Source organism: Oncorhynchus gorbuscha, linkage group LG25 (genome assembly GCF_021184085.1).
Source record: "Oncorhynchus gorbuscha isolate QuinsamMale2020 ecotype Even-year linkage group LG25, OgorEven_v1.0, whole genome shotgun sequence".
NCBI lineage: Eukaryota > Metazoa > Chordata > Actinopteri > Salmoniformes > Salmonidae > Oncorhynchus > Oncorhynchus gorbuscha.
This window is the reverse complement of record NC_060197.1, coordinates 31,146,928-31,164,872: the sequence shown is the minus strand read 5'-3', so window position 1 is coordinate 31,164,872 and position 17,945 is coordinate 31,146,928. Positions and strand designations below refer to the sequence as shown.

At 43.1% G+C, this 17,945-nt stretch overlaps 2 protein-coding genes across 2 annotated transcripts in view; one reads left to right on the top strand and one right to left on the bottom strand.

Moving 5' to 3' along the window:
• The window catches only part of LOC124013823 (chromodomain-helicase-DNA-binding protein 3-like), a 30,278-nt gene extending 28,629 nt beyond the window's left edge, over positions 1-1,649 (top strand). Inside the window, 1 exon segment of the mRNA XM_046328379.1 lies at positions 1,436-1,649. Within this exon segment, the coding sequence (XP_046184335.1) occupies positions 1,436-1,539 (104 nt within the window). The 3' untranslated portion in view covers positions 1,540-1,649.
• A 3,244-nt stretch (positions 1,650-4,893) lies between these two features.
• LOC124013938 (tumor necrosis factor ligand superfamily member 12-like) lies at positions 4,894-17,469 on the bottom strand. The gene is made up of 6 exons (XM_046328507.1): positions 16,798-17,469; positions 15,271-15,352; positions 7,982-8,038; positions 7,849-7,872; positions 7,490-7,620; positions 4,894-7,344 (listed from the first exon to the last, which is right to left on the bottom strand). The coding sequence occupies exons 1-6, from the start codon at positions 16,996-16,998 to the stop codon at positions 7,078-7,080; spliced, it is 762 nt and encodes a 253-aa protein (XP_046184463.1). The 5' UTR covers positions 16,999-17,469; the 3' UTR covers positions 4,894-7,077.
• Between the last annotated feature and the right edge of the window lie 476 nt (positions 17,470-17,945).

Genomic DNA, 17,945 nt, shown 5'->3' with positions numbered 1-17,945 from the left:
GAGTGAAGTATATGATCTGAGGTATCTGAGCCGGAAAAGCCTTTATCTTGTAACAGCACAAGTGATCCATAACATCCCCCCCACTCGCATTCTCTTTCTCTCTCGTTCTTGTTCTCTCCCTCTCTTTCCCAGTTTGTCTTTTTCTGTCTTTTTTCATATCCCTCTCTTTCTTTTGTCTCTCACTTTTTACATGTCTCATCTCCCTTTCTCTCCCTCTCTTTCTCAACCCCCCCCCACCCCCACCCCACCCCACCCCTCTCCCCCTCACTCCAACTATCCAGCTTTATTTGTATTGCTGGTAATCAGATTTGAACTCTCACACACAGTCACACAGCACTAAGTTAAGTAGTCCCTCTGCCTTCCTTCCCTTCCAGTGGCCTCCACTGGGCCACGTGCCATAAGGTTTCCCTGTTCCCCCTCTGTCTCTCTCTGGCTATATGTACAGCAGCTGCAGCCACACCAGCAGTAGTTATCATATCATCACACCCACCACTCTCGTACAGTACACTATCAGTACTTTGATATACGGGGGTGTTATGACAATTTATGCCTTCCCGGGGACACGCCGCTCAGAGCAGACAGGAGCTGCCTGTGTGTGTGTGTGTGTGTGTGTGTGTGTGTGTGTGTGTGTGTGTGTGTGTGTGTGTGTGTGTGTGTGTGTGTGTGTGTGTGTGTGTGTGTGTGTGTGTGTGTGTGTGTGTGTGTGTGTGTGTGTGTGTGCGTGCGTGCGTGTGTGTGTGTGTGTCCTCAAGAAGACCCCCATTAAACTATATAAGCTGTTTTTCATTCGTATTGTTACCATGACATATAATGTATGATATTCTGAATGTATATGCAAGCTCGCTCATTAAAAAGGTTGTCATAAGTGCTCGGGGGCCGGTGTGTATCAATCTATTCATCAGTGCAGTACGTGTCATCTAAATTGTGTGTGTGTGTGTGTGCGTCTTGTTATGTTGTGTTCGTGTGTGTCTGTTTCTCCCCTCTCTCTGTCTCTCTCTCTCTCTCTCTTCTCTCTCTCTCTCTCTCTTTCCACATACTTGAAGCTGAGAGTTCAGGGTAATGATTCAGAGAGTGATAGAGTGACATTGTGATCATTCTTGTGGTGGATGGTGCTTTGATTCAGCACATAATGCCTCCGTTAATCATGGAATGGAGAAAAGTTAAGAGTAGGACATCAAACAAAGTGAAGGGTTTGACGTGTTCTGTGAATGAGTGAGTGAGTGAGTGAGTGAGTGAGTGAGTGAGTGAGTGAGTGAGTGAGTGAGTGAGTGAGTGAGTGAGTGAGTGAGTGAGTGAGTGAGTGAGTGAGTGAGTGAGTGAGTGAGTGAGTGAGTGTTGTATGCCTGACCGAATGTTTCTGAATGTACGGTAAGCATATACCGTATACATGGGTGTGTGTGTTCATGCTCATGCGTGTGTTCTCTTCCCTCTACAGTGTTGAACGGGCCTCCCTTGTCAGTGAAGAAGGAGAGGGAAGCCGAGCAGCTCCTGAGCAGGAGAGACCAGCGCTTTGGGGAAGTCATCTGTATCGACGACTAAATAACACCACTCACTGACCACACACACACACACACACACACACACACACACACACACACACACACACACACACACACACACACACACACACACACACACACACACACACACACACACACACACACACACACACACACACACACACACACACACACACACACACACACACACACACCACACACCACACACACACCACACACCACACACCACACACCCACACACCCACACACCCACACACACACACACACACACACACACACACACACACACACACACACACACACACACAAGGTTATTATAGTTTGTGTTTTTATATTCGTTTTTATTTCTACATAAAAATGTGTTCAGTTTAGTTTCAGTTTGTTTTCAGACCTGGTTTACTAGTTATTATTTAGTTTGAGTTTTATAAAAAAATATATATTTTGTTTTATATTATTTAGTTATAGCGACAGACAATAGCGGATTTCTTCCCTATTAGCTAGTGACAGCAGAAATAGTTTAGGAAATGAGGTGAGGAATCTCATTGGTCAAGGAATGAAAGCACGTTTAACACCCAGACTGTCGACCAATCGCGTTCACGTTGTCATGCTGTGTAATGTGGTTGCTAAGCTAATCGTCACGCAATCCCTTGTAAAAGTCAGGGTACGAGACTAGAAACAAGCCTATTGTCCTCGAATGTACGTAATGTCACTATTTCAAAGCTATACCATATTACAGAGAACAAGTTCATTATCTCACATCTTGGAAAATATGTGTAATATTGTGTTTCTTGTTCTGGTAGGCTAATTCATATTTAAATTTACATTTTTATTTTTATTTAACCTTTATTTAACTAGGCAAGAACAAATTCTTATTTACAATGACAGCCTACCCTGGCCAAACCCTAACCCGGACGACGCTGGGCCAATTGCATGACTTCCAATCACTGCCGGTTGTGATACAGAATTCATGCTGATGTTTTATTTTTTTGCTAGCACCCAATTGACTCCCATTCAAGCCTTGAAGGAGTTGCGCTCCTTGTCCCAGAATCGCATTTCCCATCTCCTAATATCAAGTATTCAAGTATTTCTGGGAATAACTAGTTATAGTGATGCACAAGCTAGGTCTATTTGAAACAGCCCAGATACAGAAGCTTGAAAACTCCATTTGATTTTTGCTCAAAATAAAAAATAAAATAAATAAAACTTAACATAATTCATGATGGTTTTATTTCATTTGAATTAGTTTTGGATTCAAAGATAATATGTTCAGTATAGTTTTAATTTTTCAAACAGATGTGTAAACTATTTAATTTCCCTTTTCGTTTCAGTTTTCATTTACTATAATAACCTTGACACGCACGCACACTCTCACACACATATACAAACAGATTAACATATACACGTGTATACACACACACACACACACACACACACACACACACACACACACACACACACACACACACACACACACACACACACACACACACACACACACACACACACACACACACACACACACACACACACACACCAACGTGGTCTACGCTGTTACATACATACATACCCTCACCTGCTCAATCTCTTATTGTCTGCCTCAAACCAACCAATACTCCTCACAAGCAGCCTACTAATACTCATAGGTCTCCACTCCACTCCAGAACAATATACATGTAGTACCATAAGCTAGAACCTCTTTATCCTGGCACCGCTCACAGACCCTCAACCTCTCAACACCAAATACCTAGAACCAATAACCACTAGAGTTTGACCTTTGACCCTTCCACAGGTCACTCCAGTAACAGGAAGCTGCATAATATAACAGTATAACATTTGACTCTTAACACCATTCCCGCCATTCGTCCTCTGACGCATGCAATACTCACTAAAAAAATGGTGTGTTATCATTCAAGTTGTGCCTACAGTATTTCTTCTCGTGTTGTCTCAGAGGCTCGCCGAAAACCATCAATCGTCCTGTTGGAGAATTGATGTGAAGTATTATAGGACTCAGGGGGCTCTAAACTTGGCAGGAAACTCTCAGCCCATTTCCCTTTCATGTTGACCTGATGGTCCATGTAGAAATACTGAACAGTCAGTCAGTTTAACTCCAACTTGACTGAGTGAGGTATAGCGTAGTGGATGTTCTTACAGACCAGGGTGCATATTTTTATTTTATTGGGATGGGAGGTTCCGGTGCTGGTTCAGGATTGGTCTGACTCACAGCAATCAAATGGATAGTTTCAGAACCCCTGTGAATGGTCATAACCTTTCATAGGCAAGTCATACAGTGTTATTACGCTTCTTGACTACCCTCAACTACAGTCCTCCTCTCCCCTTGCTCTCTCTGACCTTCCTTCCTCTGGCTTCTATCCCCCTTTTCTCTTCCTCTTCCTCTTGATCAACCCTTTCTTCCTTGTTTGTTTTTTTTTCGAGTTTCTACTTCTTTCTACGAATTCTGTGATATTCTTTGCATATTTAAACTTGGCTCATTCGTGTTCTCGTGTTTTTACTCTTGTTAACTTACTACGACTATGATTATTATTGTTGTTGTCGAAGTTGCTGTTGTCTTTGCTGTTACTATTGAAAAAAAAGAGCTTTTACCAAATGAGAAATTGAGAAAACGATAAAATCTTATGATTTGGTGCATTTCTTATGCTGCATCTGACATCTTATAGTCAGAACAGAAAGCAAACAGAGGTTGACCTTTGAACTTCATAGATAGATATAATACACAAAAAAATGACATTCTAGATTTGGGGCTTGCAAATAACCTTTATAATAGATTACATATGTAACCCTAAATGCGTTAAAGACAAAATGAAACGGTGTACGATCTTAACAGTTACAGTACATTAATTCATTATTCTTTGGAAACTCAGAGGCTGTTAGTTGAATCGAGTCAATTTTATATACTGTATCCACAAATACGCCTTAAACATAACATAGCTGAAATAACTGTAAAGAAAGTTACGTCTGAATTAAGTGTATTAAACCTGAATAGATCAGGAGATGTAAACTCTATATATGCTAGTTGAAATAGTCTACTTTTAGTTAGTTCCCTGCACTTATTTCAAATAATTAAAGTAGAAACATTTAATTTATTTAGCTAACACCCTGGATACTCAACAGCGGTGTTCCAAGTTGAAGAGTCTAAGCAACATTTCACCGATTACGTTTCGCAGGACGTGTTTTGCAACCCCGTAACTAGAATGTATACTGTCAAATCAAGCACTTCTTTTCTCATTTTTATTTCTTTTGTCATTCTTTTTTCAGTTTTTGTTTTGTTTTTCATTTCTTGATATCTTGTGTTACTGTGTACGTTGTTGTGATGCTGATCGATGAAACAATGAGTGGCAGTGATGCCACAATAATAATGCATCTCTTTGTCTTTTATTTGGGGTTTTGTTTGTAATAAAAATAAACACATTTAAAAAAAAATTGTGAATGGATGCTGGAATAGCAACAGTAAGGAAAAAACACACACACACACAGATTCAGTGATCATGGGTAAAAATGTACTATGGGATACTATACCGTGCTACAGGATACTACAATAGGATAGGGAGCATAGTGACGCTACAGGATATAACGTGACGCCGATCAGTTGTGACTGAGTCCTCTCCTCCAGCCCCCACATGAGGTCATCTCAGTCAGTCTGCACTGTGTTGCACTGAATCCAGACCTTGAGAAGCTACAGATCTATGAATCACAGGTGGTGACGACTGAGTACACAGTAGTGTGTGAGTCATGATTAAAGAACTAGAATAGAGCAGGATTCCACACATTCTATTCAGCAATACAATGATGTCATCGAGGGAAGCCGGAGAAGAATGGGGTTAGAAGATGACAAGAAGATGATTTATTTGTTTTGTGTCATACTGTATCATTGTACATTGTACATATGTTGGATTTTAATTTGATCACCCTGTTGCAGGAGATCTTTCCTGCAATTCAGGACATTTAAAACTTGTAGTGTATTTGAGGTTTAAAAAGGCTTCTGAAGTTTGTAATTTCCACTTTGAAATTTCAGACTTGATTCTTCCTTCCGAAAAACGTATCAAACCCTACAAAAATGTATTTAAATTATAATCCACATAATAGTTACATTTCCTGTTGCTTCAGGATTTTTTTTCTGCTGTAGCAAACTGGCTCAAATTAAGATCCTGTCTCTGTACAGTAGTAATCCCTGGTCTGAGTCAAAAGCGAACACAAGGAGATATTTAAACGGAAAAAAGGTTTTAAAGGTTAACATTTTTATAGGAAGTGAGTTTAGAACAGCAACCAGCATTGCAGACACAATTTCGCAAACATGTATATACACAATATCCCCTCACTGGTTCTTCAACCTTGCCCTACTTGTTAGACTTCTCAGCGAAAGGCCTCATTGTGCAAAATAAGGCTTTTTAAAGTGGCAATAGACTTTGACATTTGAAATAAAAGGAATTGGGGAGGGAAGTGCCCGACATGTTTTTCATCAAACGCTTTCAGCTATTTGGTTCAAGATCGGAATCAGGAAGTGAGAGTTGAAGAGCTGTGTGTGTGTGTGTGTGTGTGTGTGTGTGTGTGTGTGTGTGTGTGTGTGTGTGTGTGTGTGTGTGTGTGTGTGTGTGTGTGTGTGTGTGTGTGTGTGTGTGTGTGTGTGTGTGTGTGTGTGTGTGTGTGTGTGTGTGTGTGTGTGTGTGTGTGTGTACACAAAAGGGAAGCAGAGATGGATTAGGAAATCAAACAGGAACTATGTATACATTACAAAACCACATTTGACACTTTTGATCTAATGATGAGAAATGACATTTAGAGCTGGAAACCATAATAACTTGACTTTTGCTGTGTGTGTGTGTGTGCATGCGTGCGTGCACGTGGGGAAATTGCTGAGTAGAAACCAATGTGGTCCCCCACATACTACTTATAAACCAGAGTAGGAGTGGTGAAACATTAAACCAAACCACCTGATAGAAATACTTTGTTTGTACTGTCTGTATTCAAAACATACTGCTGCAAATGGCACGTAAGAGCGCTTTGGAATGAGAACAAGTATTGTGAATACTCGGGCTGCTTATATTATCTCCAAGCTACTGAAATAACCTAAGCTGGGATTACAATGGAAAAGAGACAAGAGTTGTAGAGCTCATTATCCAAAATCCTTCTCATTCAGTAGTCCACCAGCGTAGCTCCTCAGAGAGAAGTCACGGTGAAAGAAGAGTCAGGTGGATGTGTTGTGCTCCAAAAGAGCTCCATCAGAGAATATTCCATTAGTTTTAAATCTTCAAAGAAGCAGGGGTAGAAACTCTTGGAGAGTCCAGAAGTGCATAATATAGTTTCACTTTAAGTCTTCCTTGTAGTTTCTGTCTTTGAAAAGGTATCATACAGAGTGTCTATAGGTAACATGATTCATAGTTATTCCAACGATTCAGTTCGTTGGTCCAGATTTCACAATAAAAACGAATCCGGAAATATCACATTGGTGTGTCTCTTCGATACAGGTCGGAATAAGACAAAACACTTCCTTTAAAACAGGTTTCTCCTCCTTCCTTTTAAAATGCCCATCCTCTCCGGTAGCTCAGTTGACCTTAAAGAGACCGAAGTAATGCTTTCCCGTGATGTGGAGGTTGAAAGCGGGGCCTGTGATGGCTTTTAGCTCCACCCCCTTCTCCAGCCGCAGCAGGCCGGACACCTGGCAGGGTTTGAGGAAGTGGAACTGGTGTGATCCGGCTGCAGGCGTAGTCCCGTAGCCCTCCATGCACTGTAACCTCTGAAGCCGCTGGCTCCCCCTCACCACCGCCACGTCCAGCTTCACCAGCTGAGACTGGTTCTCATTGAACAACACCTGTGAGATAGAGATGGAGAAAATGAAGGAAGACGAAGCAGAGAGCAGAACAACAGGGGTCAATCAGCGTTTGATTAAGCCTGTGTTGTTTGACAGGTGTAGTTCCGTCCAGGTGGACACAGGACTACAACTCCCAGAGGCTCACCTGACAGTACAGGAAGTAGACTCCCGTTCTTTCAACTGTGAAGATGCCTCTGTCTGCATTGTACTTCACCGCCTTGCTCATATTCAAGTGCTCGGAGTCCGTCCATCCTTTTATCAAGCCGTCCTCTCCCACTGAAACACAGACACACACATTTAAAGCACTGAAAGGGAGGAACCGGTGCACGCGTAAATATAACAACATATTATTTTCTCTTTCTTTATACTGTAGGTTTGTGTGTGTAGGGATGATTTATTACAGTTTGTAACACTCATCGGGGACAGAGATCTTACGAAACCAATTCCAGAAATGCAGAAGACTTTTCCATCATAAATGTCATCATCCACGTTTATGAAGCTTACCTTTCTGAACAGACTCTTTGGTTACTGGTGGAAAGAGAGAGAGGGAAAGGGGAATTAGGATTTTAGAACTGTTATTCAATCCAAACCACTTCAACAGATGCTACATTATTACCAACTATGCCAAGTCACTTACTCTCAAACTGAGAAGCCACTTTCTTTCCATGTCCATTCTTCCCTTTCCCAGTTCCCCCTTGCAAAGGGAAGAAGGAAGAACGAATTAGTTAATATGACAGACGAGAAAAATTCAGAGGGGTTTTTGTTTTCCTTCATTTGTCACAGCTGTGGTGTGTGTCGTAGAAACCATAATGTATTCATTTGTGGTTGTTTATCCACCACCTGAATACTCAAACGGCTCTAACAGATGGAGAAGGATTTCCTTTCTCCTCTACTCCGGCTCTGCTCTACTCTGCTAGGATATCAGTCTTTTTTTACTTCCTGTTTTTTAGCCTACTTTTGTCTCTGTCTCTCTCTACTTTCTGTGCCAGCTGGGTCCAGTCAACTGAAACACAGTCAATTAAGAGAGAATATGAGAGAAAGGGAGGATAGGGATAGATAGAGAGAGAGAGAGAGAGAGAGAGAGAGAGAGAGAGAGAGAGAGAGAGAGAGAGAGAGAGAGAGAGAGAGAGAGAGAGAGAGAGAGAGAGAAAGCAAAAGAGAATGTGAGAGACAGAAGACAGTTAGGGAGAGATAGTGAGAGGGGGGAAAGATAGAGCAAACGAGAGAGGGAGAGAGACCTTTGGCTGTTCTATGACCCAAATGAGCTGTGAAGGCCCTGTCAGGAGAAACAGGCAAGAGCAACAGCCATGGCCACCGTTCAAATAAATACAATAAATAAAATCCATCTTGAAAACTGGGGGAGAGAGGGAGAGAGGGGGGTGAGACAGGCCTCGTTGTTCACCAGAGGTTTGTTTTAGCTCCAGTATCAGGCCTACAGGGAGTGATTCCAGGCCTTGATACTGGCTGCACACACACACACACAGTATATATTCACTGCAGGATCAGTTCACTGTAGGAGATGTTGTGGGGGAAAAAGAGTGGCAAACATTGAACACTAGGGGGGCCGCTTAGCTTAGGAAAATTGTGCCCCTGCTGAAATTACTAGCAGGTGGGTGACCCCATAGCATCAGGATTTTCTGTGGGTAAGCCTCAAGCGATACCGTTTCTTGATTATGCAGTTCACATTTAACTGTAATGTGAATAGAGGCCATTCATCATGTGGAGTGTTATTTGCAGCTCTTTCCAGTCGCTAGCTGCAGCAAACTGAAAAGAAGAGAGACCCAGGGATGTGTGTGCTTTGGGGACCTTTAACAAAATGTAACTGGCAGAACGGGTGTTGTATTTGGAATGAGGGCTACAGTAGATGTCTCAGATAGGGGGGAGTGAGGCCTAAAAGGGTTTTATAAATAAGCATCAACCAGTGGGTCTTGCGACGGGTAAACAGAGATGACCAGTTTACAGAGGAGTATAGAGTGATGTGATGTGTCCTATAAGGAGCATTGATGGCAAATCTGATGGCCAAATGGTAAAGAACATCTATCCGCTCGAGAGCAGCGTTACCTGCCGATCTATAAATGACGTCTCCGTAATCTAGCATGGTTAGGATGGTCATCTGAATTAGAGTTAGTTTGGCAGCTGGGGTGAAAGAGGAGCGATCACAATAAAGGAAACCAAGTCTAGATTTAACTTTAGCCTGCAGCTTTGATATGTGCTAAGAGAAGGACAGTGTATCGTCTAGCCATACTCCCACGTACTTGTATGAGGTGACTACCTCAAGCTCTAAACCCACAGAGGTAGTAATCACACCTGCGGGGAGAGGTGCATTCTTGTTACCAAACCACATGACCTTTGATTTGGAAGTGTTCAGAACAAGGTTAAGGCAGAGAAAGCTTGTTGAACACTAATAAAGCTTTGTTATAGAATGTTTAACACAAAATCCAGGGAGGGGCCAGCTGAGTATAAGACGGTATCATCTGCATATAAATGGATGATTGAGATTCCTACTGCCTGAGCTATATTTTTGATGTAAATTGAGAAGAGTCTGGGGCCTAGGATCGAGCCTTGGGGTACTCCCTTGGGGACAGGCAGTGGCTGAGACAGCAGATGTTCAGTGTTTATACACTGCACTCTTTGAGAGAGGTAGTTAGCAAACCAGGCCAAAGACCCCTTAGAGACACCAATACTCCTTCGCCGGCCCACAAGAATGCAATGGTCTGCCGTATCAAAAGCTTTGGCCAAGTCAATAAAAATAGCAGCATAACATTTGCTCAGAATCAAGGGCAACGGTGACATCATTTAGGACCTTTAAGGTTGCAGTGACACATCCATAATCTGAGCGTTAACCAGATTGCATACCAAAGTGAATACTATAGACATCAAGAAAGCCAGTCAGTTGATTATTGACAAGTTTTTACAACACTTTGATGAACAGGGCAAAATAGAAATTGATCCTAGAACATTTAGGATCAGCTTGATCTCCCCCTTTAAATAAAGGATGCACCGTGGCTGCCTTCCAAGCAATAGAAACCTTCCCAGAGAGGAGAGACGGGTTAAAAAGGTCAGAGATAGATTTGGCAATGATAGGGGCAGCAACCTTAAAGAATAAAAGGTCTAAACCATCTGACCCAGATGTTTTTTTTTTTGTCGTCAAGTTTAAGGAGCTCCTCGGACTCAGTGACCGCCTGTAGCGGGGCAGGGGAAAAAGAGGGAGGGGCATCTGGGGTAGTTGCATTAGAAGGTCTGGGAGTTGAGGAAATGTTGGACGGGCAAGGAGGCATGGCTGAGTCAAATAGGAATCCTGACTTAATGAAGTGGTGATTAAAGAGCTCAGCCATGTGCTCCAACCACATCCTCAACATTAAGGGGCATGGGCAGCTGTGAGGAAGAGGGTTTATTCTCCAGGTCTTTAACCGTTATCCAGAACTTCTTGGGGTTAGACCCACAGAGAGAGAACTGCTCCTTAAAGTAACTAACTTTGGCCTTCCGGGTAGCCTGAGTGCACTTATTTCTCATTTGCCTGAACGAGAGCCAGTCAGCCTGAGTATGCGTGTGGCGAGCCTTTCGCCAAATGGAATTCTTGAGGTGGAGTAACTCTGCAAGATCACGGTTGAACCAGGGGCTGAACCTGTTTTTAATTCTCATTTTCTTTATGGGGGTGTGTTTGTAACAATACCACTGAAAATATTTTAAAAATAAGGTCTAATCATCTTCAACAGACGGGATCAAACTGATTCTATACCAATTTACAGGGACCAGGTAATTAAGGAAGGCTTGCTCATTCAAGTTTTTAAGCGAGTGCCTATGACAAATCAGGACAGGTCATTTCACTGAGTGGCCATTACAAGGACAGGCTGTAAAACAGTGATCACTAAGGTATTTACAGAAAACACCAGACATACCTATCAGAATTATTTGTGATGATAACATCAAGGAGAGTAGCCTTTTCTGGGTGTTTGGAGTCATGCCTTGTGGGATTGGTAATAATCTGAAAAAGATGTAAGGAATCCCATTGCTTTAGGACTTGGTCAGGTGGTTTAAGCATGCCCCAGTTTAGGTCACCTAGCAGGACAAATTCAGACTTTGTGTAAGGGGCCAGGAGAGAGCTTAGGGCATTTACGGTACAGGCCGGTGCTGATGGTGGACGATAACACCCAGCAACAGTCAACAAAGACCTATTTGAAAGTTTAATGGTTAAAACCAGCAAATCAAATTGTTTGGGGACAGACTTGGTGGAGACAACCGAGCACCGAAGGTGTTCCTTGGTAAAGATTGCCACTCCACCAACTTTGGAAGATCTGTCTTGCTGAAAAAGGTTATAACCAGAAAGGTTAACATCAGTGTTCAAAACACTCTTTCTTAACGACGTCTCAGTAATGACCAACACATCTGGAGATGTGAATACACACTTTCAATTGATACATTTTAGGTAATAAGCTTCTGGTGTTAACGTGCAGAAAACCCAGGCTTTTACGAGAGCAGAAATCAGTGAAAAAGATATCAGAGCACTAGTCAGACTTGGGGCTAGGAACAGTAAATGGGCCAGGGTGTACATGCACATTTCCAGATATCATCAACAGTAATACAATCAGGGCACGGCAGAGGACAGGGACAGCTCTGCGGTGTTTACTTTATGACATTTGAATAGATGGCAACAAGATCATATTGTACAGCAATTTCATCAGGTAACATGAATACAAAGCCAGCCAGAGCTGGTTAGAATAAGATGGAAGGCCAAGAGTCCGTGTAACCAATACAGAGTCAGAGTCCCGAGTGTGGGAACAAACATGGTCTGTCCCACGGTTGAGTAAACAAGCAAGTTCATAGTCAACAAAGCATGGAGGATTCATGAGGCAAATAGCATAAAGCGCAAGAAATAAATTATGACTTGGGGCTAGCGATTGTAAGTTCAGAGTCGCCACAACAGTGCGTGTGTGCTGGAGGCGAGCGAAAGCTCGGGAGAGAGGGGGGAATGTGGCGGGGGTATCCGTATCAGACAGGGGGAGACAAGCCAGGGCAGATGGAGAACAGATCCCCAGGTGGAATCCAATAAGCAGTGCAGCAGAAAATGGGAGTAGGTATCACACCCACTTGGGAGAAGCTTTTTTTTCAGGAAGCGGATTCCTTGTAGAAAATCTCAGCTAGCAAGTTGCTGTAGCTAGCAAGTCTCTGTCCACATTTTTTTTTCACGTGGAAAAGGAGGATGTTAGCGAGCTATATCTCTTCAGTTTCGGCGAATGGTCCTTTACGACATCCAAACAAAGTTGTCCTATGGCTGTTGTATTTTGGACATTGTGAGGAGGATATCTTCTGATGTGATCAAAGCAACAATATTGTTTCTTATTGAGGTTATTTACGATTGAAGTGTCCTGGCTGCATATCAGTTCTATTCAGTACTATTTCGCAAATATGAAACCATCACAGCCAGAAAAGGTGAGGATTTTTACTCTTCTAACTAACAATAGATTATTACATATTTCTATTATATTTCGCTGCCAGCATTTTGGTTTTGAATAAGAGTGTCATCATATATTCCTGCACAAGGCTACTACTAGGCTACCTTTGTCTTCTTGCAAAATGGACAAAGGTCTCTCAACGCAACACTTACCAGATAATTACCGAAAACAACACTGACCAATAAACATTCACGTGGGCGTAAATGCATAAATATCATAAATGCATATATATCAGTCAAGGATATTTGTATTGTAACAAAATTTGGGACACGTTGCAAACACTGTCAAGACTCAACATATGCAAGAACATATCGACCTCACAGTGGCACTATAACCAGCACGTGTTGATATCTCTTGAGCCGTTTGACTCAAGAGTGATAGAATTTGGCTCACATGCCCAGGGATATGAGTCTAGCTAACCCACATGCCCGATTTTGCCATAGAGATCTGCCCTTTACTAAATTGACTGGCCCAAGGGGGTTGCTATAGTAATCAACTGTAAGTACATTAGTCACACGAGATATCTCAGACACCACTCAGACACCACTGGCCCGATATTGACAAAAGTTGCCATAGAGATCCATCATTTACATGTTTACTGATGCCTTTTTTCATGTATATCTTGCTTCTGAATTGAACATCAACTCTCGAGTCTTGAGCAGTCTCCTCCTAGTGATTGGACAATAGGTTTACTATTGTCCATCCTCAGAATTATTTCCCGATGCACAGAGATGACGTGTGCACTGCCTAGTCTCAAATCAAATGTTACCAAATCACATTTTATTAGCCACATGCTTTGTAAACAACAGGTGTAGTCAAACAGTGAACTACTTACTTTCGGGCCCTTCCCAACAATGCAGAGATATTTATTTTTTTAAATCATAGAAAAGTTTTTAAAAAACGTAATAATAAAAGTAATAATAAATACACAATGAGTAACGATAAATTGGCTATATACACGGGGTACCAGTACTGAGTCCATGTGCAGGGGTACTAGGGAATTGAGGTAGATATGTACATACTGTATAACTAGGAATAAAGTCACCTATCGTAATAGGTTTAGCAGCAGTGTACGTGATGAGTCAACAAGGTTAGTCCAGAAAGGGTCAGTGCAGATAGCCTTGGTAGCTATTTGGCTAACTATTTAACTAACTGGTACTCCGCTAGTTGACCACCTCCCTATAGCCTGTCTCATCGTTGTCGGTGATCAGGCCTACCACCGTCTTGTCGTTGGCAAACTTAAGGATGCTGTTGGAGTCTTGTGTGGTCATGCAAGTTCTAAGTGAACAGGGGGTACAGGAGGAAACTAAGCACTCAACCCTGAGGGGCCCCGATGTTGAGGGTCAGTGTGGCGGATGTGTTGTTGTCTACCCTCACCACCTGGGGGCAGCCCATCAGGAATTCCAGGATCCAGTTGCAGAGGGAGGTGTTCAGTCCCAGGGTCCTTAGCTTAGTGATGAGCTTGTAGGGCACCATGGGTTTGAACGCTGAGCTGTAGTCAATGAACAGCATTCTCACACAGGTGTGCCTCTTGCCCAGATGGGAAAGGGCAGGGTGGAGTGCGATAGAGATTGCGTCCTCTTTGGATCTATTGGGGCGGTATGGGAATTGGAGTACGCCCATGGTGTCTGGGATGATGGTGCTGATGTGAGCCAGGAACAGCCTTTCAAAGGGTTTCATGTCTACAGATGTGAATGCTATGGGGGCAATAGTCATTTAGACAGGTTGGTTACCTTGGCATTCTTGGGCACAGGGACTATGGTGGTCTGCTTGAAACATGTAGGTACTACAGCCTATATATAATCCAATGCTTAATCATAAAAAAATTGCCAATCTGCTCAATCTTTCTCAACAAATCATAGCTATTGTCAGTCTCATCGGGGGGAAGATCACTTTAGGTCCCTGAAGCGTGCAACGTGGTCTCCCTCCTCGTGCCAGATGGTTTCTCTGGGTTCTCTTCAGTCTAAAGCAGACCTGTAATTTCTGCATCAGTCACCCAGCTGCCTACTGTTTCCTGTGTCAACTTTTAGCAGCAGGCAGCGAGTGCCCATGGGGCTTAACCAAGGTGCCATTCAGCCAAGATTCCCCTGTAGTTAAATCCTGTGCTGCTCCATAAAAAAAACAGAGCAGAGCACCATTGATGGGATCTATCATCTCTGATCTATTGTGACCATTTGGTTATTGTTGATTATGTATTGCATGTATGATGATGGGGAGGCAGAGAAAGAGGCATTGACTGCGGTAGAGTGTAATTGATGTGTAGTGCTATATGAATCCTTTTTTACTGGCATGCACACACACACGCACACACACACACACACACGCGCACGCGCACGCACACACACACACACACACACACACACACACACACACACACACACACACACACACACACACACACACACACACACACACACACACACACACACACACACACACACACACACACACACACAGGCACACACGCATGTACCATCTCTCTTCACCCTTTGGCCCACCAGCAAATCTCTCTTCTCCATGATGAGTTGGACAATGGCCTTCCGCTGAGTATTCACCTGTTGCAGAGAAGGAGAGAGAGAGAGAGAGGGAGGGAGGGAGGGAGGGAGGGAGGGAGGGAGGGAGGGAGGGAGGCAAGACAAGAAAGAAAGGGAGAAAAGGGAGAGAGAGACCGTTGAGTTTATTATGAAGGTTGTCAAATTGGCTCCTGCTGCATATTTACACAGACAGAAGATTTCAGCAAAAACATGTAAACAAACAGCCTCCAAGTGTGTGTCAGTATGCCAGTGCAATGCCAAGGCTTAGAATATGTCAACCACTTCCTCCTAAACTGGTTGCGACACCAAATGCGTGTTTTTAGTGCCGCACATTCCTCACATTTCCTAACTCCCCTGCTGAGACTGAGAAGCAGGAAGAAAAAAACACTGTACTGAAATGTGTCAAGCCGGCAAAGTTGAACCAGTACTTTCTGAAGTACTGGGACCTACCGTATATATATGCCAAAGGGGCCCTATTGCTTGAATTAGAGAGAGCGATGGAGGGGGAGGATGGAAGTAGGTTTCAATATACAGCTACTGTTTATGTGTGCTGGGCAGTGCAGCCTACGGGGTGGTTTTGATATAGTGCCTACTGAGGTAGTCTGCCTGGACTGGAGGTTTGGTTTATTAGGAACCTGAACAGTCCCGGAAGGCTCATTGACAGATGGGCAGGAGCAGGCCACTGTTACTGTCAACCCCACCATAAGTAATATTAAGTGCATAAGCAGGCTATCTAAGGCTGGGCACGCATAATGTATTATCAATCAGGATGAGTTTTGAATGAATGAAAAGACCAGCAACTCATGTTAAAGGTCCAGTGCGGAGTGCATTGTTACAATCTAATACAGGGTGCATTACAGTGTAATATGCCTTAGAAAGCATCACTTCACATCCCCTTAGGACTGCAGAACATTCCACTGGTTGAAGCCTAGCCTACCTGCAATAAGTGGGCTTTACATGTTGCAAATCATTTAGGCCTCCTCTGTTTTACGCAGCTCAATCCTTCAGTGCAAAGTCAGTTGGCTATAATGCGCTCTCGAGCCAAGAAGTCATGGGATTCCAGTAAATTGGAACACAACTGGCGGTTGAACGATTAAACTTGGCAGAGAGACTGTGGCCGCAGAATAAGCAATACATCTACGGCTTGAGTACACTTATTGGTAAGCAATAAAACGGCCGCTGTTACAGAATCCGCAGGACACCAGCAGTGAAGAGGCCCGCTATGTGTGTACAATTTAACGCCACCGGATGGGGGGCGCTAAACGTGGCTTTTCATTTTCCATAGTCCCCTACGACGGTTTCTGTAACCACTAGTCAACAGACACAAAGACGTTGCGTAACAGTCATTTCAACAGCTCCAAATTGTTTTTATGGAAAAAATATGGTATCTGGTGACAGTATGCAAGGCATTCAATGCAAAGTGCATTCGTAAAAGTGTTACATTGTTACTTAGCTCGGCTACTTACCTGCTCCAATCGGTCTTGAAGAGTTTTTAATGACTGGGACAGGTCCCGCGTCTGTCTCCAGGTCCACGCCGTAAACAGTGCGCTGCAGGCGGAGAGCGACAGAGCCACCATGGCCATGAATGCCCAGACGAAGCGAAGTTTGCGCACTTTTCTCCTCCGCAGAATTCGATGCATGGTTGTTCCACATTCCCCGGTTACCATTGCAGACTATTCGAAATGTTCATATTAACTTCATTACAGCGACACGTTTCCCTTTTTTTTGTGAAATACAATCCAAATGCTCACATTATGCCGCAGTACAAATGAGAGCTCAATAGCCCTATTGATAAAAGTGGAAATCATGTGAAATATGAAATAATTGCATGGGTTTCAAAACAGCAACTAAATAGACAATACTGTTGCTTTAATCAACTAATTTAAACAGACGAAATATCTTGGACTGTCTGCCTTGCAGGTCGTAGCCAAATGCGCAATGTTGAGAAATTTGCAGAAAGTGGTGCAAATAAAGTTGTCGACTACATCCACTATGATTGCATCCTTCTGCCACTTGATTCGTTGAGTCAACTTCCTTGTCTTCCCACCGCCTTTGCAGCGGGGTCATATCTGGCGTTGACATACAGTACCGCGTAGGATGCACTCACTCTGCCGCATCAGCTTTTCTTCTCCAAGAAGTGCTTTTCAGTTTAATGCACCGGTCAATGCACCGGTCATGTGCCAGACGCACGAATGCAAAGCCTTCAGCCCACAATTTGGATCCACTAAGCCACTAAGTAGATATTAAAGCATTAGTCACACTATATTTGCTCCATTGCACAAATCAAAACAGAACTGTAGCCTTGGCTACTAGAATCTATTTGGACTGAACTAATTCATTAGTGTCCACAAGGTGGCTCTGGTGTATAAGGGCAAGGCCCATTGTGCAAGACAGAGCGCTACGCACAGGCACCGCATGACCTGGAACACACTCAAAGCATCCAATGATTGTTCGTATATAACATGGTCAAAACTGAATGGGGTCACACCCAACTGTCCTGTGCCTTCTCTGTCCCCAGGAAGATCACCTCTTATTTAGTGTAAAATGTGGATGACAAAAGGCTTGAAATATCACCAATATCTCTACCTGATTCATTTATCACTCCAGTGTTAAT